General features: G+C 38.2%; 1 protein-coding gene across 2 annotated transcripts; it reads right to left on the bottom strand.

Moving 5' to 3' along the window:
- Positions 1-32: 32 nt before the first annotated feature.
- On the bottom strand, positions 33-18,829 carry EIF3M (eukaryotic translation initiation factor 3 subunit M). Of its 2 annotated transcripts, XM_055282005.2 has the most exons (11): positions 18,667-18,829; positions 15,474-15,606; positions 13,883-14,021; positions 13,480-13,603; positions 12,968-13,062; positions 8,670-8,753; positions 7,614-7,713; positions 6,577-6,658; positions 1,800-1,943; positions 814-874; positions 33-227 (listed from the first exon to the last, which is right to left on the bottom strand). In XM_055282005.2, the coding sequence occupies exons 1-11, from the start codon at positions 18,706-18,708 to the stop codon at positions 107-109; spliced, it is 1,125 nt and encodes a 374-aa protein (XP_055137980.1). In that variant the 5' UTR covers positions 18,709-18,829; the 3' UTR covers positions 33-106. The 2 variants fall into 2 exon arrangements, with proteins under 2 accessions (XP_055137980.1, XP_055137982.1); XM_055282007.2 differs by lacking the exons at positions 13,480-13,603; positions 13,883-14,021; positions 15,474-15,606 and having other exon boundaries at positions 18,667-18,793.
- Between the last annotated feature and the right edge of the window lie 213 nt (positions 18,830-19,042).

Raw genomic sequence — 19,042 nt, forward strand, 5'->3', positions numbered from 1 at the left:
ATTTGAGACAATAACTGTCCAGACTTGGCAAATTTTTTTAGTTTATAATGTTTTACTAAGATTTAGGGCTTTTTTCTCAAAGAACAAAAATTATAAGCATAAAAACTCAGGTATCAGAAAGACTCAAAAGGCTGTTTTTCACTTTGTTCAGATTTTGTTTCCAGGCATTAAGTGTGTCATACAGTTGTTGCCACTGCTGTTTTCCAAATGTCCGATGTGTGCTATGACTAAAAATTGAAAAATTAAACACAGTGTTTGTTAGTCAACCTTTTAGCCTCTGGTATTCTTTTATAATACTACAGATTTGAATCCAGTTAAAAGCAAGATTAAATATAAGTAAGAGACATATATATAATACTACAGATTTGAATCCAGTTAAAAGCAAGATTAAATATAAGTAAGAAACAGACATATATATAATACTACAGATTTGAATCCAGTTAAAAGCAAGATTAAATATACCTAATTTAGAATTGTAAGAGAATTTAAGAATTACATAATTGTTTTTAAAAAATTTTTACCATATTGATCCTAAGCCTTCTAATTCTCCTGAACAACTATATAAAGCAGACATAAAAGTCATTAGTATTCTAGCCAATGCTCAGCCATTAAAGGAAATGTGCTGGAAAATAGGGCTCTTTCATTAAATAAGCTAATCACATTCAGTCTGAACTTTAATAAAATTATGATAAATAGCAACTATTTAACTACAGTCAACTGATAACACCACCTTGGTTCTCTAAACATCTAAGTGAAGTAATCGGAACAAACTAAATCGTTCTATAAAATGCTGCAAAGCATTAAATATCTTACCTGACAACTACTTTTCTCTGGGTCTGATCAATTTTGCAGTAGACCATTTTAGTTCTTACCGCTGAAAAAAGATGTTTTATATTGTATGTTATATGGAAAATTTCCAAGAAAACTAGCTAAGGTATGAAAACTGTGACCAAGTAAGCCATAATAAAACTTTATACTGTTTTCCAACATTACACACTGACTGTTTAAATCTAATAAGCAAAACAGTATGAGGCAACCAGAAGAAAGGTCATGCATTTGTCCTATGGCTGCTGGGACAATCTATATTAAATAAATATTGCATACGGTTTTTTGCTGTTTATTTTTTTTTTTAAGAATTCTAGGTGTTCTTCCCCTACCATCTCATACAGAGAAATAAACTAATTTCCTACTAAGTTATTACTTCTTCATAGAAGACTTAGAGCATTAGGGGAAAAAAGGTCAATAGTTCTGTACCTTTTATTAATCTTAATTGCATAATCCCAACTTTCAAATTTAAAAAGCTCAGAAAAAATTCCTGAGCAGTTAAGTTGCTTTATAATCTAATTGTTGGGGAAGAAGTTCTTGTTTCTAGGCTAATCATAAAAAAACTGGTAATGGTTAACACTTGAAAGATCACTTACTATGTGCCAGGCACTGTGCTTTACCTGTATTAATTCATTTAATCTTTACAACCACAAATGAATCCCTATATTCCTGTTTCACAAAGGAAGGGCCTGGTCTTAAATCCACGTCTAATACTAAAATCTGTGCTCTTAACCACAATGGTGTATTGCCTAAACATCTTTGTTCTATGTGATTTCAAGGGATAGAATATAGCAGTTTATATTTCTACTAAATTTTCACCCTACAACAAATATATCCACTAATCTACTAAATACGCATCTGCTACAAACAAATCTTTGTTGTGTAAGGCTCAGCTTCCAGATAAAAATCTTACTATGATCCATGTAGTAGATGAGAAATTCTAGAAATAAATGAAAATATTCTATCTGCCTTACCGTCAATAACAAATGCTTCAACATCATCAGCTCCAATCTGAAGTTCTTGCTGCATTGTGTCAAAAGAAATTTCCTTATTTTCTACTGCCATTCCCATAAAAGTAAGCAGTCTCATTTTTGCCATATTCTGTTCATGTAATAGGCCTAGATAACAGAATAGTGAAGCCTGATGAGTGTTCATACTAATTAAAGACCTGCACAATTACATCTCATGTTAAGCTGTGGACATTATTTTTACTTTTGTAATTGTGGAAATTATTGTTTGAGCACTTATATAGAACAATTTTGACAAAGCTTCTTACATTTGCAAACCATAAACTGACTCCACAGAGCATTAAAAACAATTTTTCTATAGTACCATAGGTGATAGATTCAAAGTTAAGAATGGGCCATAAAATGATTATTTTAGACCCTAAAAGTTTTGTACATTTTACATTTTAAAATAGTTATACATTTTAGGAGATAAAATCTACAAAGTACATTTCATAAGAACAATTTCTATTTACTTAAATTACCTAAGCTTATTTTTCACACTAATAGCTCTTCATTTAAACACAGAGGATTTCTTATCTACTCATTAGTTTTTTCTGTGTTACTATTACTGGTAAACATGAAGTTTTAAAGTACTTTCACAAACATTTTCAGTTATGAAAACATTCCAGTTTGCTTCAGGTCACTATTTAAAAATCAAAACTACTTACAAACCAAAACTGTCAAAGTGTGTGTGTCATTTAACATTTATAGGCCAATACAGTTAGTACTAGATATAATTAAAGAATACCATTAACAGTGATACCTGTTCTTTATAAGACAAAAGTAGAAAATTGCACAAATAATTCAAATTTTGCATTATAATTTCTAATGAAACATGATGTTGTAATTATTCAAATAACAACGTGTTAGGCCTAGAAGAAAACTTAAGGAATTACCCAGTCCTGATCCTTTCACTTTAAAAACAAAACTCAAGAGCAAAGAGATTAAATGGTGACTTATAGTCAAAAAATAGCAGTGCTAGGCCTAGAATAGGTTCATTTCTAAAATAAAGGGCTAGAAATTTTAAAAATTAGGAATCCTAAATATATAACCTAGTCCTAAGTAGGAGCAGAATTCTAACACAGTATCATATATACTTGTTTTGATGCTAACTTATTATAAAACTAAGTTTCTAAAACTAATCTAGATTTACATGTTCCTTTTCTCTGAACTTTTAAACTATGTAAAATCAGCAAATGATCAATCAAGTGCCCTCTAATAAATTCAGAGCTTCAAGTCTGTATTGTTTAAAAAGTTCTCTCTCTAAACACTCCATAAATAAATTTTAAATTTATAACATTCATATATTAGTGGAAGATTAGGGAAGCCCATTAACATAGGGCATGATCATCTGTTAATTAGCTGTAATTATGATACAGGCTTCCTATTTGGCACAGATTCAACAAAAAACATGATCACCATAACTCAAATGAATGAGGTACACAAGTAAGTATTGCTAACTGGGTTTAATGGAAATCTACAGGCATAAGAAATCAATTAGTGCACATTAACCCTAATTAACAATGCAAATTAGATGCCGATTAACTTTCTGAAGCAAAAGGTAGCAAATGGATAACACCAGATTACATGTGGACATGTTAGGGCAATTCAGTTGACACAAGATAATGCTACTGTTGGCCTAAGTTGTCAGTGTTAATAAAGGAAAATGTTCTGACAAACCGATTGCAACTTGTGGAATCTAGATAGTTGTCACTAGGCTTTCAGCTGTAATAAATGTTTAATTATACAATTAAAATAAAAATATACACAATATAAAGATGTTTTCTGAAAAGCATATAAACAAATTTCTAATAGAATACTGATTTGCACAGATGTTCAAGAAACGTAAGGCAAATGAAGGAATTTGAATTCTAGCTGGCACAATAAATTAGCAATGTTATGAATTTTTTCCTATCAATGAATTAGTATTAAACATTTTTTCAAAAATTCCTTAACATTCTCAGTTCTATTGGCATAGACAGACAACTCTCTTTCAATATAAAGTGATAGAAACTTCTGAAACTTCTATTATTTTAAATACTCCTGAAATTAAATCTATTTTACTGCTCATCTTTTCTGCAGTTACAATCTTACCATAAATGAGAAAACTTATCAGAGGAATGAAGATTATTTCTAGGCTGAATGCCATAAAACCGTTATCTATTTTACATGTGAAAACTTGCATCTAAAAACACTTTAAATTGGTGTTTAAAGTAACTTTAAAACAAAGAACCAAACTTAAAACCCTTAGGACTCCCGTTCTGAAAAATCAAACTACTAAGGCAGTGAAGTATGAGTTAAAGACTTTGTAGGAAGCTGTGCTTTGTTTCATAAAACTAAAATACAACCATCAAAGAGGAAGTCACAGTGTACTGTGTCATATTTCAATTTTAAAGTTATAAAAAATCTAATTTTATGGAAACATTTATTCATTACTAATATGTCAAAACCTTAATGCAGTAATAAAAAAATGTGCATCATTGAGCAATTTCTGCATTGTCACTGACCCGTCTTAAAATGCTGCAATATAGAAAACCCAATTCTAATGCATGCAATAGCTTATGAACCAGTGCTCCTTTGAAACAGTCAATTACACATCAATGGGGGAGTGTCAAAGTGTTAATTACTACTCCTTTTTCCTTGGTGCGTAAATAAAGAGGTTGCTGACATTAACATTCCATCACATAGCTTCATGCCACAAAACAAATTAACTGGGACAGAATGTGGTTTCCTGGGTCTAGTGCACCTGGCAAAGCTTTCTACACAAACACACTTACATCTACTTTATCTTGGTGTATTTCAAATGCCTTACTATGTTCAGAGTAAGTCAATCTTCCTCAATTCCAATGGAGGTGGACAATTTACAGGTGACAAGCATTAATGATTACCAAATTGAAGACTCAAAATACACCATACATTTCATCTGTATCCTCAAGAACCAGGAAGACTAGTCTCAAAAACAAAAAAAATTCAGTCTTAATATGGAAAATATAATCAATCTCTAATGTGTTTTGATTATTGCCTAGTAGGAAAACAAAGCACCTTAGTTTCACAGTTGACTCCAGTGTAAAGAAACTGGTAGTTTACAACATTTAAAACCTGTTCAACTGCAGATTTTCTAAGTTTTCTCTTTGTATTTTAATATGTTAAAAACATGCTCCAGAAGGAAATTAAAATATTGAACATATGTAGAGTTTGCTCAATAAGGATGAATAAGATCTGATTCAATTTGACAAACATTTACTGAACTGATACGCTAGACAAGAAAATTCAATGATAAAAATAATAAAGACTATGCTGTTTTCAACAAACTGTAGTTAGAAAAGTCTTACTATCACATAAAATTACATTTCCATTTCTAGTTCCATCTTTCAGATCTAGCTGGCAATACTATATACTTTTGTAATTTGTTAATGGCGGGGGTATCCAAGCATAAAATACTATAGTAGAGGGGGAAAAAACTATTTGTTACCATTCTGTGGCTATGGCTTAAAAAAGGGACCAAAAATACAAATCACCATATATCTAAGGAATAAGGTCTTCTACAAAGAAACAATATTATTTTAAGAATAATGTTTAGCTTAATAAAGTACCTTGAATCATCAAATTTTATCAGCTCTTAAAACATTTCTGAAAGTTACCATTATGATCAAAGTAATGGTAATTCTTTCAGTTGCTTTTCTGCTCACTCCTCCATCTCTAAATTTTAAAAACAAATGTACCAATGGAACTATTTCTTCAATCTTCTCCAAGCACCCGATTCTTGATATAACTTTACTTCAAAGAATCATGGTACAGAAGAGCTGGAAGGGCCTAAAGTTCGGCAAGCTCTTAAATAAGACAAAAAGGGTCCAAGTCATTTTCTCTCTCTCTTTTTTTTTTTTTTTCCGAGACGGAGCCTCACTCTGTCGTCCAGGCTGGAGTGCAGTGGTGCGATCTGAACTCACTGCAACCTCTGCCTCCCAGGTTCAAGTGGTTCTCTTGCCTGAGGCTCCTGAGTAGTTGGCACTACAGGTATGTGCCACCATGCCCACTAATTTTTGTATTTTTAGTAGAAACGGGGTTTTGCCATGTTGGCCAGGCTGGCCTTGAGCTCCTGACCTCAAGTGATCCACCCATCTCAGCCTCCCAAAGTGCAAAAATTACAAGTGCCAAGTTGTTTCCTTTTTTTTTTTTTTTTTTTTTTTTGTTGAGATGGAGTCTTGCTCTGTTGCTGAGGCTGGAGTGCAGTGGCGCAGTCTTGGCTCACTGCAACCTCCGCCTCCATCTCCCGGGTTCAAGCTATTCTCCTGCCTCAGCCTCCCGAGTACCTGGGACTACAGGCACCCGCCACCACGCCCGGCTAATTTTTTGTATTTTTAGTAGAGACAGGGTTTCACCATGTTAGTCAGCCATGATGGTCTTGACCTCCTGACCTCATGATCCGCCCGCCTCGGCCTCCAAAGTGCTGGGATTACACCTATAAGCCATCACGCCGGGCCCCAAGTTGTTTTCATACTCCCAGTTTCATTCTCTTTTTATCACAAATGCCACCTCCTACACCTTCTTGTTTTCTGATTCTCAATTCATTCTAAGTAGTATTTTAAACTGTCTACCTATTTTTGTGCTGTTCTATCACACATGACTCCTTTTAGGATAATCTACAAATAAGGCCACAACCATACTTGCTGGACCACATAGTACATAACTGTTAGTGTAACATGTTCCCACCTCTGTGCCTCAAAGAATAAATCCCAAAACTTACCAAGTGAATCAATGAAGTCTTTATTATTCTGATAAAACTTGACATATGATGCCAATTTAGCACTCACAAAAATGGTTAAAAGCTATACAGATAAGAGACAAAAAAGATACCGTCAATACAGAATTAAGATTTATTGTAAGATATTCTAAGATATTGTAAGATATTGTAAATATTATTTTAAAGATATTGACTCCTACATTTTGTTCAAGGCAGAAATATCATTCTGTTTCATCAAATTACCAAACCATCTGCTTTCATACGGCTCACTTTTAAAATGAAATAATCAGTAAATACACTGAGCTCTAAATTATCCACAGTGAAAGATGGTGGCTAATGGCATAGTCCAGATGCACAACAGTCCAAAATATATTTATACTTGCATTTGAAAAATGTTCATGTGTTTTTAAATATCAGACTTATCTTCCTAAGCGGGGCTAGGAACAATATATATGCAATAAAAAAGAAACTTTTATTATCTAAGTCTATAATGGTGAGTAAGTGAGAAGATGAAAGAAAGGGAGGTAGCCAGGCGCAGTGGCTCACGCCTGTAATCCCAGCACTCTCGGAGGCCAAAGTGGGCGGATCACTTGGGGTCAGGAGTTGGAGACCAGACCAACATGGCAAAACTCTGTGTCTACTAAAAATACAAAAATTAGCTGGGCATGATGGCATGTGCCTGTAATCCCAGCTACTTCTCCTGGAAGCTGAGACAGGAGAATCGCTTAAACCAGGGAGGCGGAGGTTGCAGTGAGCCAAGATCGTGCCACCGCACTCCAGCCTGGTGACAGAGTGAGACTCTGTCTCAAAAAAGAAAAAAGAAATTAAGAAAGGGAGGAAGAATAGGACTGTGTTCAGTGGATGAAGAAAAGCTGGTCCTAAATATGTCTGTTCCTGATATAAAAAGAATACATAGTTCTTGATCTTTCCATATCTTGCCATTAGTCACTTTTATTAATGCAAAGAAAAAGAGTCCTGCTTCAGTATGTAAACTTTAGGAAATGAGAACATTTTTTCACATTAAAGGATAAACTACTTACATCATGAATAAGCTCGCCTTCCAAAAACTTGACTGGTTTTAAAGTAAGAAGGTGATCAAAAAGAAATGCATTTGGATCTTTCAATGCTCGTACAATACACCTTAATTAAAGAACAAAAATATAAGCTCAGGGTTTTGAAATCCTGGCTTTTCACTGAGTTTTTGCAGATCATAAAATATACTTAATTTGGCAAAATATCTAACAGTCCAAAACATATAGACAACATTAAAAAAGCTACAGGATTGGCTTAAGACAGGCCAATACATTTATCAGGTTCATCTGTTTTAACAAAATGAAATATATTAATTGTAGATAAAAACATAGCTGGAGAGAAAGCATCAAGGTAATCAAATAGCAAGCAGCAGCAGAACCATATGCCAAGACACTAAGTGCTTCACCTGCCTTATATCTCATTTATTCCTCACAACAACCTAGGAGACAAACAGTATTACTATGCCCCATTTATCAACTATGAAGCAGTTCAGAAGTGCTAATTAAGAGGTGGAGTAAGAATGTGAATGGAGGCAGTCTGACCTCAAAGTAAAGGACCTTTACCACCAACTTCCCTTTTTATCAACTCCTATCATGTAGAGGTCCACACAAAGCAATGACCATATAAAGAAGTTTAATAATCCTTATTACACAGATTTAGAAAACTGATTCTATTCTTGTTACCAGTTAGATCTAAGACTGTTAAAAGCCCTTATTCTCATTAGCAATGGGTTAATTTCTGGCAAGCCATCAACTTTCCACCTATAACCTTAAAATTAGGGTCAACTGGCCCAAGATTAAGTTCTAATTCTTGGGTTGGGATCATCATCCCCATACCAGCAATACCCACACCCAGTAAACACCATGCAGCTATTTCATATTCAATCCACAGTTCTTCCAATATCAAACCTTGAATTTTAGTATCTACATTAGAATCACCAGGAAATACACACTATCAAATGGCTCTGGATCACTGGTGGTTGCAAACATGATTTCAGTTACATAATTTAATACTGTAGCTCACCTCTACATTGCTGTCAAACCCTCATTAACGTTTAACATTACCTGTGGGCATCAACTCGAGCCTGGGAAGCATTGTCCTCTGTGTAACTTCCGAGCAATTCCACCATGACTTTTGACGCAGCATCACTAAAAAGAAATATTGCTTTAGGAACTTGAAAGTATTACTGCTATTCCTTCATTTAAAAATATTTTTAAGAGGCAGGTACTGTGCTGATGACATTATAATGATGACTAAGAGAGACAAAGTCCCTGTCTATGGGAAAAGTCATGAAACTTTCCTTTTAGTAGGAAAGATGAACAACTAAGGAAAAGTAACTAATAAGTGCTATGAAGGAAATAAATGGTGATGTAATCAAAGCAACAAGGGCAGAAAACAGAAAGGCCGCTTTATGTACAGTGAGAAAACAAAGTCTCCCTCAGAAGAGATGACATGTAAGCTGAGACCAAAAGGATGTAAAATATCCTTTTCTTGGCCATGAAAAGAGCTGGGTTCATGAAAGGTGGGGTAAGATGACTTTCCAAGCAGAGGGAAGACCAAGTATAAAGGCCCTAGGCGGGAAAAAAGTTTTGTGTCCCAGAAACTGTTAGGACAGTATGGCTGAAGTTGAGAAAATACCAAATATTTAAATAACTCTACTTAAGATACCCTTCCAATTAAATTATTCTTACAGTTATACACATCAGTTTCACTGGAGTAAATAGGGCAAAATAAATAAATGCAGTCATTCAACTGGATTTTTAGAAAATGTTTATCTTTACTCCTCAAGACTTCCTTTAAACTGTGGAATTTTCAGCTTATAGAAAGCTTTGCTAACTAGGAGGAAGAGATTTTTTTTTCCTTTTTTCATTTTCTAAAAATACTTACTCCCCACATCTGAGTTTAGCCTGCGCAAAATCAGCAGAAACTATATCATTTATTTTAAAATGGGAAATGCTATCTAAAAGTTATTTCAAAACTAAGGTTTACTAAGATTCAGAAATACCACTGTAGGCATGGCTAAGTGGTAACCCGCATCTTAAATGTAGTGATATAAATGCCTAGGCACAGTGGCGCATGCCAATAGTCTCACCTACTCAGGAGGCTTGCTTGAGCCCAGGAATTCAAGGCTGTAGTGCACTACAATTGCACCTGTGAACAGCCAAATACCCACTGTACTCCAGTGTGGGCAACATGGTCAGACCCCATCTCTAAAAATAAAAAATTAATACTGAACTCAACCTGGAAGAGGCCACGATCCAAAGGAGCCAGAGCAGCTGAAAAAAAGTGTTTATTGGTGGTCTGAGCTTTGAAACTAGAGATGGTAGAGAACATTTTAAGAAAGGGAGCACACTCACAGGTTGTGTGGTAATCAGAGACCCCCAAACAAAAGTTCCACAAACTCTGGTTTTGTGACTTATTCTTGTGTTGACGAGGTGGATGCAGCAATGAGTGCTCAACCACACAAGGCTGAGGCGTGCAATGGAACCAAAGACAGCTGTTTCTAGAGAGAGTTCTGTAAAGGCCAGTGCCCATCCAACAGTGAAGAAAATTTTTGTTGGTGATGTTAAAGAAGATACAGAAGAACATAATTTGAGAGACTACTTTGAAAAGTATCACAAGACTGAAACCACAGAAGTTACAGGAGGACAGGCAGAGTGGAAAAAAGACAGGATTTGCTTTTGTAACTTTTGATGATCATGATAAAATTGTGGTTCAGAAATAACACTCTATTAACAAGCGTTAGAGAAGTGAAAAGGGCCCTTTTTAAACAACAGATGCAGTTGTGGGGTGGATCTAGCAACTTTATGAGTTGTGGAGGAAACTTTGGAGATGGTAGTTTTGGCCATGGGTAGAAACTCTGGTGCAAGAGGAGGCTATGGTGCTGGGGTGGTGGCAGCAGGAGTAGTTATGGAGGAGGGATTGCTGGATATAATGGATTTGAAGGTGATGGTGGCAACTGTGGCAGTTGTCCTGGTTTTGATAGTAGAGGCGAGTATGGTGGTCGTAGATATGGTGGCAGCAGTGGAGGATATGATGGTTACAATGACGAAGGTAATTTGGGGAGTGGTAATTACAGTGGTGGCAGGAACTATAATGATTTTGGATATTATAGTGGACAATGACAATCAAATTATGGACCCACGCATGAAAGGGGGCAGTTTTGGTGGATAAAGCTTGGGCAGTCTCTATGGTGGTAAATATGGTAGCACAAGATTCTAAAAACAGCAGAAAAGGGCTACAGTTTTTGGCAGGAGTGCAAGCCAGGAGAAGTCAGAAAAGCTGCAAGTTACTTTGGGGCAATTATCCAAATGCATTAGAGGAACTGTAAAAATCTGCCACAGAGGAATGATGATCCACAGTCAGAAAAGTTACTGCAGCTTAAACAGGAAAGCCTTCTTGTTCAGGACTGTCATAGCCACAGTTTGCAAAAAGTGCACTATTGATTAATGCAGTATAGTGTCAATTAGATGTACATTCCTGAGGTCTTTTATCTGTTGTAGCTTTGTCTTTTTCTTTTCATTACATCAGGTATGTTGCCCTGTAAATTATGGTAGTGTAGTGGTATCAGGAATAAAAAACTGAGCAATTTTCAACTTTTCAATAAAAATTAAAATTAAAAAGTATAATGACTTAACTATAAAAATTCAAAGAAAAACTTTTAAAAAACCACATCTTACTCATTAGTTATCTTGTGCCACACTGTAAGCACAGGTGCAAGTCATTTTCCAGTTTTAGCAACCACAGTATACTTCAATCTTCTCAGCTAAAGAAATCTTTTTAATCCATTTGAAGCACACAGCATGGTGTCTGACATGTAAGGGCTCAGTTACCAGTATCACCCTTTAAAATGCACAACAGGCCGGGTGCGGTGGCTCATGCCTGTAATCCAAGTACTTTGGGAGGCGGAGGCGGGTGGATCACGGGGTCAGGAGATCAAGACCATCCTGGCTAACAATGGTGAAATTCCGTCTGTACTAAAAATACAAAAAATTAGCCGGGTGTGGTGGTGGCAACTGTGGTCCCAGCTGCTCAGGAGGCTGAGGCAGGAGAATGGCATGAACCCGGGAGGCGGAGCTCGCAGTGAGCTGAAATCGCGCCACTGCACTCCAGCCTGGGCGACAGAGCGAGACTCCATCTCAAACAAAAAAAAAGCACAACAAACACCATGTGCATCAACCACCAATATAAATAAAGTCATGAAGGGGCACCCATAAACTTGAAGCATTTTTACTTAACTGCTAGGCAACATCTCAGAATTTTACTAATTAGAATATGTATTTTATGTGTTCTAAAGAAGAAAACCAACTCTCAACATTTAGATCGGCAGAATGTCAGAAATGTCATGTTTAAACAAGTATCCGCTTCCAGTTCCCTACTGTGGGTGGCATTTATCCACTCAGTGCCCAGTAAGTGCTATCTTCTTGGGAATGCAATGGTTCACAGATGCGGTCCCTTGCCTTCACTTAGCCTACAACCTTACTTTCAACTAAGGGTGTTAAACGCTAGGATACAAGTAGAGGGTGCTGTAAAAGGGACGCACTAACCGAAATATGAGGGGGGTGTTTCTGGCAGAGAAATGAAGCTGACTACAGTAAGACTACTTAGACAAGGGGTAGGCAAACTTTCTGTAAAGGGCCAGAGAGTAAATATTTTAAGCTTTGCAAGCTATATGGTATCTGTTGTAACTAAACTCTTGGCAAAAGCAGGCACAGACAATATGTAAATGAATAGACATGGATGTAATACCAATGTTACAGACCCTGAAATCTGAATTTCATATAATGTCCACATATCATGAAATATTACTCTTTCTTTGATTTTCTTTCTCAATCATTTAAAAATGTTAAAACAATTCTTAGTACACGGGCTATACAAGAACCAGTGCCAGCTCCTGGTCCAGACTGGCAAAGAGTATGGTGCTTTTATACCTGACATAGGCTCGCTATGTCTAGGGTGTGATAAGCAAGAGGAAGGACACGGGTGGAGAGACGGAATATTTACATTAACACAAAGTTTTTTGTAGTCTGCCACTGCACCATCCAAAACTGATGAGATGCTTCACCACATTCACCAAGCTCATGCTACAGTAGTAGGTTGAAGCCCATGTTGGAAAGGCCCCACATCCTTTCTTAAAAAAAAGCCAAATTTCACTTTTTAAAAAGTTCAAAGATGAGGGAAAACTACTTTTAATCTTCATAGTTATCTTTAACTTAGTAGGTCAAATTTATAGAAATAGATTTATAGCAACTCTGTGGAGAACAGAGTAAAGCAAAATTACTGGCCCTACTTCTCTTTAAAAACATCCCCACCTACTTATACTGCCTGTTAAGTTATAAGTTAGTTCATTACTTCTGAATACCTTTTCTTACAATCCACAAGTGCCTCATAAAGTAGTCTTAAAAGGGTGTGCTTTTTTTCAGTGGTGAGATTCCAGTCAGAAATCCATTTTCTAACCTGCAAGAGATTGACAAAAGTTGAAAGCTGAGTAACACATATAAAAGTATAACATATAAAAGTACATTTCTGGCTGGGCATGGTGGCTCATGCCTGTAATCCCCAGCACTTTGGGAGGCCAAGGCGGGAGGATCAACTGAAGTCAGGAGTTTGAGACCAGCCTGACCAACATAGAGAAACCCCGTCTCTACTAAAAATACAAAATTAGCCAGGCGTGGTGGCACATGCCTGTAATCCCAGCTACTCAGGAGGCAGAGGCAGGAGAACTGCTTTAACCCTGGAGGTGGAGGTTGCGGTGAGCTGAGATTGCGCCATTGCACTCCAGCCTGGGCAACAACAGCAAAACTCCATCTCAAAAAAAAAAAAAAAAAAGTACATTTCTTATAAGCAGAACAACTATTCCACACAGTAACTCACTTGATCCAGCTCAGTTGGGATGTACTGGATGGCCCCACAAGATGCTGCCACTTTAATAAGGCTGCAATATACTGTGTATCTTACAGGAGTATTCTTATCCATCCCATGGAAAAGGTTGCTTAACCTGGTTGGTTAACAAACAAATAAACAATGTTTGAAATCAGCAACCAGTTTTAAGTTGAGGTTAGCTCTCACCACAAACCTGTGGCAGGTACCGTTAACAACTTCATATTACAAAGGAGGAAACTAGGGCACAGAAAGGTCAAGCCACTTGTCCAAGGTCACAGCTAATAAGAGCCACAGCTGAGAGTCAAGTTCCAGAATTCCTGCTCTGCACCATTAAAAGTTAGTAACATGAAAAAAGCACCTTGAAAAACCAAGTTTCTTTCAGATCTTAACTTACAACTGCAGTCTCAGAGATGGGCGTTCACCTTCGCGAAATTTGACCAGCTTTTCACATAGGCTTTCAATCAAAGCTTCTTGCTTGTCTGGTTCCAGGATCAAGAGTAGGGATACCACACTGTTCATCACACTTTCAACATCTACACAAGTATGGATAACACAATTAACAGTGGTACTACAATACTCAATGTGTCTAGTTAAATATGCATTTCCAGTGTTTTAATACAATGAAGACCATCAAATATAAGATACTTTTGCATTCAGAAAGCAACTTGTATATTTTATTAAAGAGGAAGGAAATTGACACCTAAGATGTGGTTTCTTTTTTTTTTTTTTTTTTTTTTTCAGATGAAGTCTTGCTCTGTTGCCCAGGCTGGTGTGCAGTGGTGCCATCTTGGCTCACTGCAACCTCCGCCTCCCAGGTTCAAGTGATTCTCCCATCTCGGCCTCCCAAGTAGCTGGGATTACAGGCACCTGCCACCACGCCCAGCTAATTTTTGTATTTTTAGTAGAGACGGGGTTTCGCCATACTGGCCAGGCTGGTCTTGAACTCTTGACCTTGTGATCCACCTGCCTCGGCCTCCCAAAGTGCTGGGATTACAGGCATGAGCCACTATGCCTGGCCTATGATGTGGTTTCTAACTAGTAAAAACAGAGACTGATTTACATGTATATAAAGTTTCCATTTTTACTGTCATGATATTCAATCATTTGGAAGTTACTGGTATGATTTGGGGCTAGGATACTTTCTTAATTAAGGAAAACTTTGTATATACATATAGGAAATCAGAAATTAAAGCTGTCAGCTCTCTGCTTGAATTAGTTATTTTTAAGTATTACAGATATTAATCATATCCTAAATCTAATCTAATTTTTTCGTATATGTGCTGCTGAAATCAGCATCTAAGTTTGATCTCTAAACCTTAACTAGAGATTTCTGAACTCACGAGTCTGAAAATTTCCCATTCTATCTCAATAAACAGGAAACTGGTCTAATAATTAAGTGGCTATTAGATTACTTGAAATTGTATCCCATTTGATGTTACTCTGAAACTTATGAACAGGAAAGAGCTTCATTTTTTTCTTCATTTTATTCTGAGACTATCAGCATTTAGCGTAGTAACACTTAAGAAATATACCTGTGTATAAAATAGAGGTTTTCTCAAAATAGGTTTACTTTACAGGTGTAATAAATTACACAAACTGAAAGCATGTGTGAAGGTAAGATTGAAAACAACAGTGCTTAGACTCTGGTTAACAATGTATTGTATAGTTGAAAGAGCTAGAAGAGAACTGTTGAATGTTTCCAACATAAAGAAAAGATGTGTGATATTCCAATTACCCTGATTTGATCATTACACATTGCATACATGTATCAAAATATCACCTGTGCCCCCAAAATACATACAACCACTACCCATCTATTTAAAAGTCCTGAAGTCTGAAATTCAAAACATATAAATACAGTCAGCCTTCTGTATCTGAGGGTTCCAAATCCTCCTTGCCTCAGATAATGAGGGACGACTGTATAATTCACAAGAAAAATTTAAAAGATTTTATTAGGAAATATTAGAAAAAAATTAAAAACAAACCTTTATCATCCTCCTTCAGACACACATCACAGGCTTCAATAATTTGAGCTAAATCAACATGAAGTCCACCTTCCGAGTTCTCTTCTGAAATCTCAGCTCCTTTAGATTTCAGATAAGCACGAAGCTCAGCAGCCTGTTGAGGATTGCTCTATTACAAAACTGACTACGAACCACAAAGCACAATCTCAAATTCTGTCCTCTTTCTGAAAAACTAAAATGCAAATACCGTGTTCAGCAACTATTTCAAATGATGTTGAAGACTCCTCCCTCACCTCGTCCATCTTGGCAATCCCACAAGAGCCACAGGTTTTCCTCCATGAGGTCCAGTGGCTCCTTAGACACGCTATGGCCCCCATGGATCACCTTCAGAATTTCTCTCATGTAGTCTGCACCCTGCTGGACTTTTGCACACAGCAAAAATCTTTTTGATAATATAACCCAAAGGGTTTGGTGGGGGTGTGGTTGCTGGGGAGAAGAAATCAATCTGACTTGGCAGATTTCACTTTTTTGAAAGAAATGAACAATAGTATTGCTCTCAAGTACACACATAACCACAGCTACTAGAAAAGTTACAGACATTACCTTGGCAAAAGGGTAATCATTTGTTAATTAGTTGAGAATCTATTTGAGATAAGCATTTTGGTTCACAAAAGGGCAATGTGGTGAATGCTGCCTTAAAATTACAACGAACTGGATCTGTTATGTAACTAATCTCTTAAAATTAAAAATGCATATCTGAGTCAGCATGCATCTTCAGACCTATAAAAACACAACTACGATAGCACATTCAGTCACTTAGACATTTCCTACCCTACTACCGAATTACATATATTTATTCCATTTTTCCTCTGGGACTCTTTATCTATGGCAGCCAAACAAATGCAGTTTTTTTTTTTTTTTTTTTTTGAGATGGAGTTTTGCTCTTATTGCCCAGGCTGGAGTGCAATAGCATTGAGTGCAATGGAGCGATCCCGGCTCACTGCAACCTCTGCCTCCGGGGTTCAAGCGATCCTCCAGCCTCAGCCTCCCAAGTAGCAGGAATTACAGGCATGCACCACCAGGCCCAGCTAATTTTGTATTTTTAGTAGAGGCAGGGTTTCATCATGTTGGTCAGGCTGGTCTCGAATACCTGACCTCAGGTGATCCACGGGCCTCGGCCTCCCAAAGTGCTAAGATTATAGGCGTGAGCCACCATGCCCAGCCTGGCTTTAAAGATAATAAAATGAGGATGTGCAACAGGAAGATGAAAGGATACCATTAGTAAATGTACAGGCATTACATTTTCTAGACCAAGCCCCCCCCCCAAAAAAATCAAAGCCATCAAGATTTTTAAACCCCCAAGTATATTTAGTTGCCTCAGGAAAGTATTAAACCTGCAGATCTGACGGTACTATCCTTTCAGGTAACAAGAACACAGTAACTTCATATAAGAGTTGGTATTATAAGCAAAATTAAAAAAAGAAAACAAACTGTCACCATGTCAGAGAAAACAAAAATACCACCAGAAATCATGCTTCATGCTTCTCTATGAAGGAAACAGATACACAGCAAACTTTTTCTAAGAACTATTCAACCACGTTTGCTGTTTTTCTGTCATCCTCACTGCCACAAGTGGTTGTGGAAGCAGCATAAGCAAACGAAAACAAAAAGATTAAGAATTCCATTTAACTCTAATCAAGCTGAGAATTTCACCAAAGTTAAACTAATCCTGAGCAATTTCATATTTCCCTGAAAGGACTGTCTACAGCGTAACTGATGTTACAAGAACAGAAGCAGAGCCTGAGAAAAAGACACTTTAAGATATGATCAACGACAAGAAATTCCTCCATTCACTTTGTATGTTAAAAAAAAAAAAATCCAAACACTTTCTCAGTTAACCTAACAGCCAACTGTTGGTAACATGCTTCCATTTCTAATCAGGTATCTTTTTCTGTCTTTCATATCTTCCTATCTGTGCTTAACCCCCTCCCCATCCTTGACCTTTTCTCTGCCTTTCGCATTTTCCCTTCTTACTTTGCTCTTCAGAGAATCGGAACTGCATTCCTACCATGGGGCAGGGGGAGGAGAGAGGGGGAACTCACTCCCGCAATTCTGTAAGTTGTCTTAAGTAAACTTCCATGCGAAGTTTATATGATATCCAATCATTTGGAAGTTACTTCCGTGTTAGCAGAGTAACAGAAATAAAACGACAAAGTTATGACTTCACAGAAGAATTTTCAGTAATACAAAATTAACTTAATACCATGTCGTGTTCAACTCCCACCAAATAAGGTTAAACTTTTGTTATGGGGAAAATGAGAACCATCAGCCCTGTACACCAAACAGCAAACGCCAAACGGGAAATTTAAAAATATCAGGATGGTCCATCAGGTGTACGCCTCACAGAATTTAAGAGCTGAACTGATACCATACTTTCGGGGTACAGAACAACTCTCACCCTCATACAAGTAGGAATAGAAAGCAAGCGTAAAATACGGGTCGTAAAATACGGGCATTTTGATCTTTTTTTTTTTCTGAGAGGGGCTCTCGCTCTGTAGCCCAGGCTGGAGTGCAGTGGCGCGATCTTGGCTCACCGCAAACTCCGCCTCCCGGGTTCAAACGATTCTCTTGCCTCAGCCTCCGCAGTAGCTGGGACTACAGGCGCGTGCCACCGCGCCCGGGTAATTTTTTTGTATTTTTAGTAGAGACCAGGTTTCACCGTGTTAGCCAGGATGGTCTTGATCTCCTGACCTCGTGATCTGCCGGCCTCGGCCTCCCAAAGTGCTGGGATTACAGGCGTGAGCCACCGCGCCCGGCCCGGCATTTTGATCTTTAGCACAAAATTACTTTTCCCTTCCTTGCTTATGCTGCCTACAGATTCGCCACCTCCCACTCCGAATGTGGCTGCATTTGACGGACGGAAGCAGACATCATTCCTAATCAGTCTACATGTACTATGTAGTCAGAAATGAGTCCCGACGCCCACCAGGGAGCTGGCGGTGAAGCGTCGGGCCCCGCGCTGGGACCGCCGGCTGGCGAGCTGGTGCGAATCGAGGCCAGGGACGCGCGCCCCAGCCACCGGCCTCCCCATTCTCGCGTGTAGAACAGCCGCGGGTGTCAGCCCCGGCCGCCCGGCCCAGGCTCGGCAGCGGTCCCTTGCGCTACTAGGACATCCCCCACCCCACCGTGGCGGCACCCGTAGACCGAAGCACACCTGATCTTCCTCACTGATGTCGATGAAGGCCGGGACGCTCATGGTGAAGGCCCGGGCACAGCGGACACTCCACTCGCAAGACCACGCCGACCGGAAAAAGGAACTGCGCAGCGCGACGCTGCCGGCGCAACTGCTTCCGGGTCACCCTGCGCGGGGAACTGTTGGGGCGGGGCCTTGAGAGCCAATCCTATCGCGCGCTCTCGCCGCGGAGCGCAACAGGGCGTGGCAGACGCGCTCGGGCTGGCCTAGTGGGTGGGACTTACTGGGCCACCACCCAGCGACGGTTGTCGCGGCCTCCGGTTTTCAGGCCCATGTAGCTATCTGCATTGATGTTGCCTCCCGCTGGCGCCTCCCTAAGTCCACCTTCCCTTGGAAT

Source organism: Symphalangus syndactylus, chromosome 6 (genome assembly GCF_028878055.3).
Source record: "Symphalangus syndactylus isolate Jambi chromosome 6, NHGRI_mSymSyn1-v2.1_pri, whole genome shotgun sequence".
In the NCBI taxonomy this organism is placed as follows: Eukaryota; Metazoa; Chordata; class Mammalia; order Primates; family Hylobatidae; genus Symphalangus; species Symphalangus syndactylus.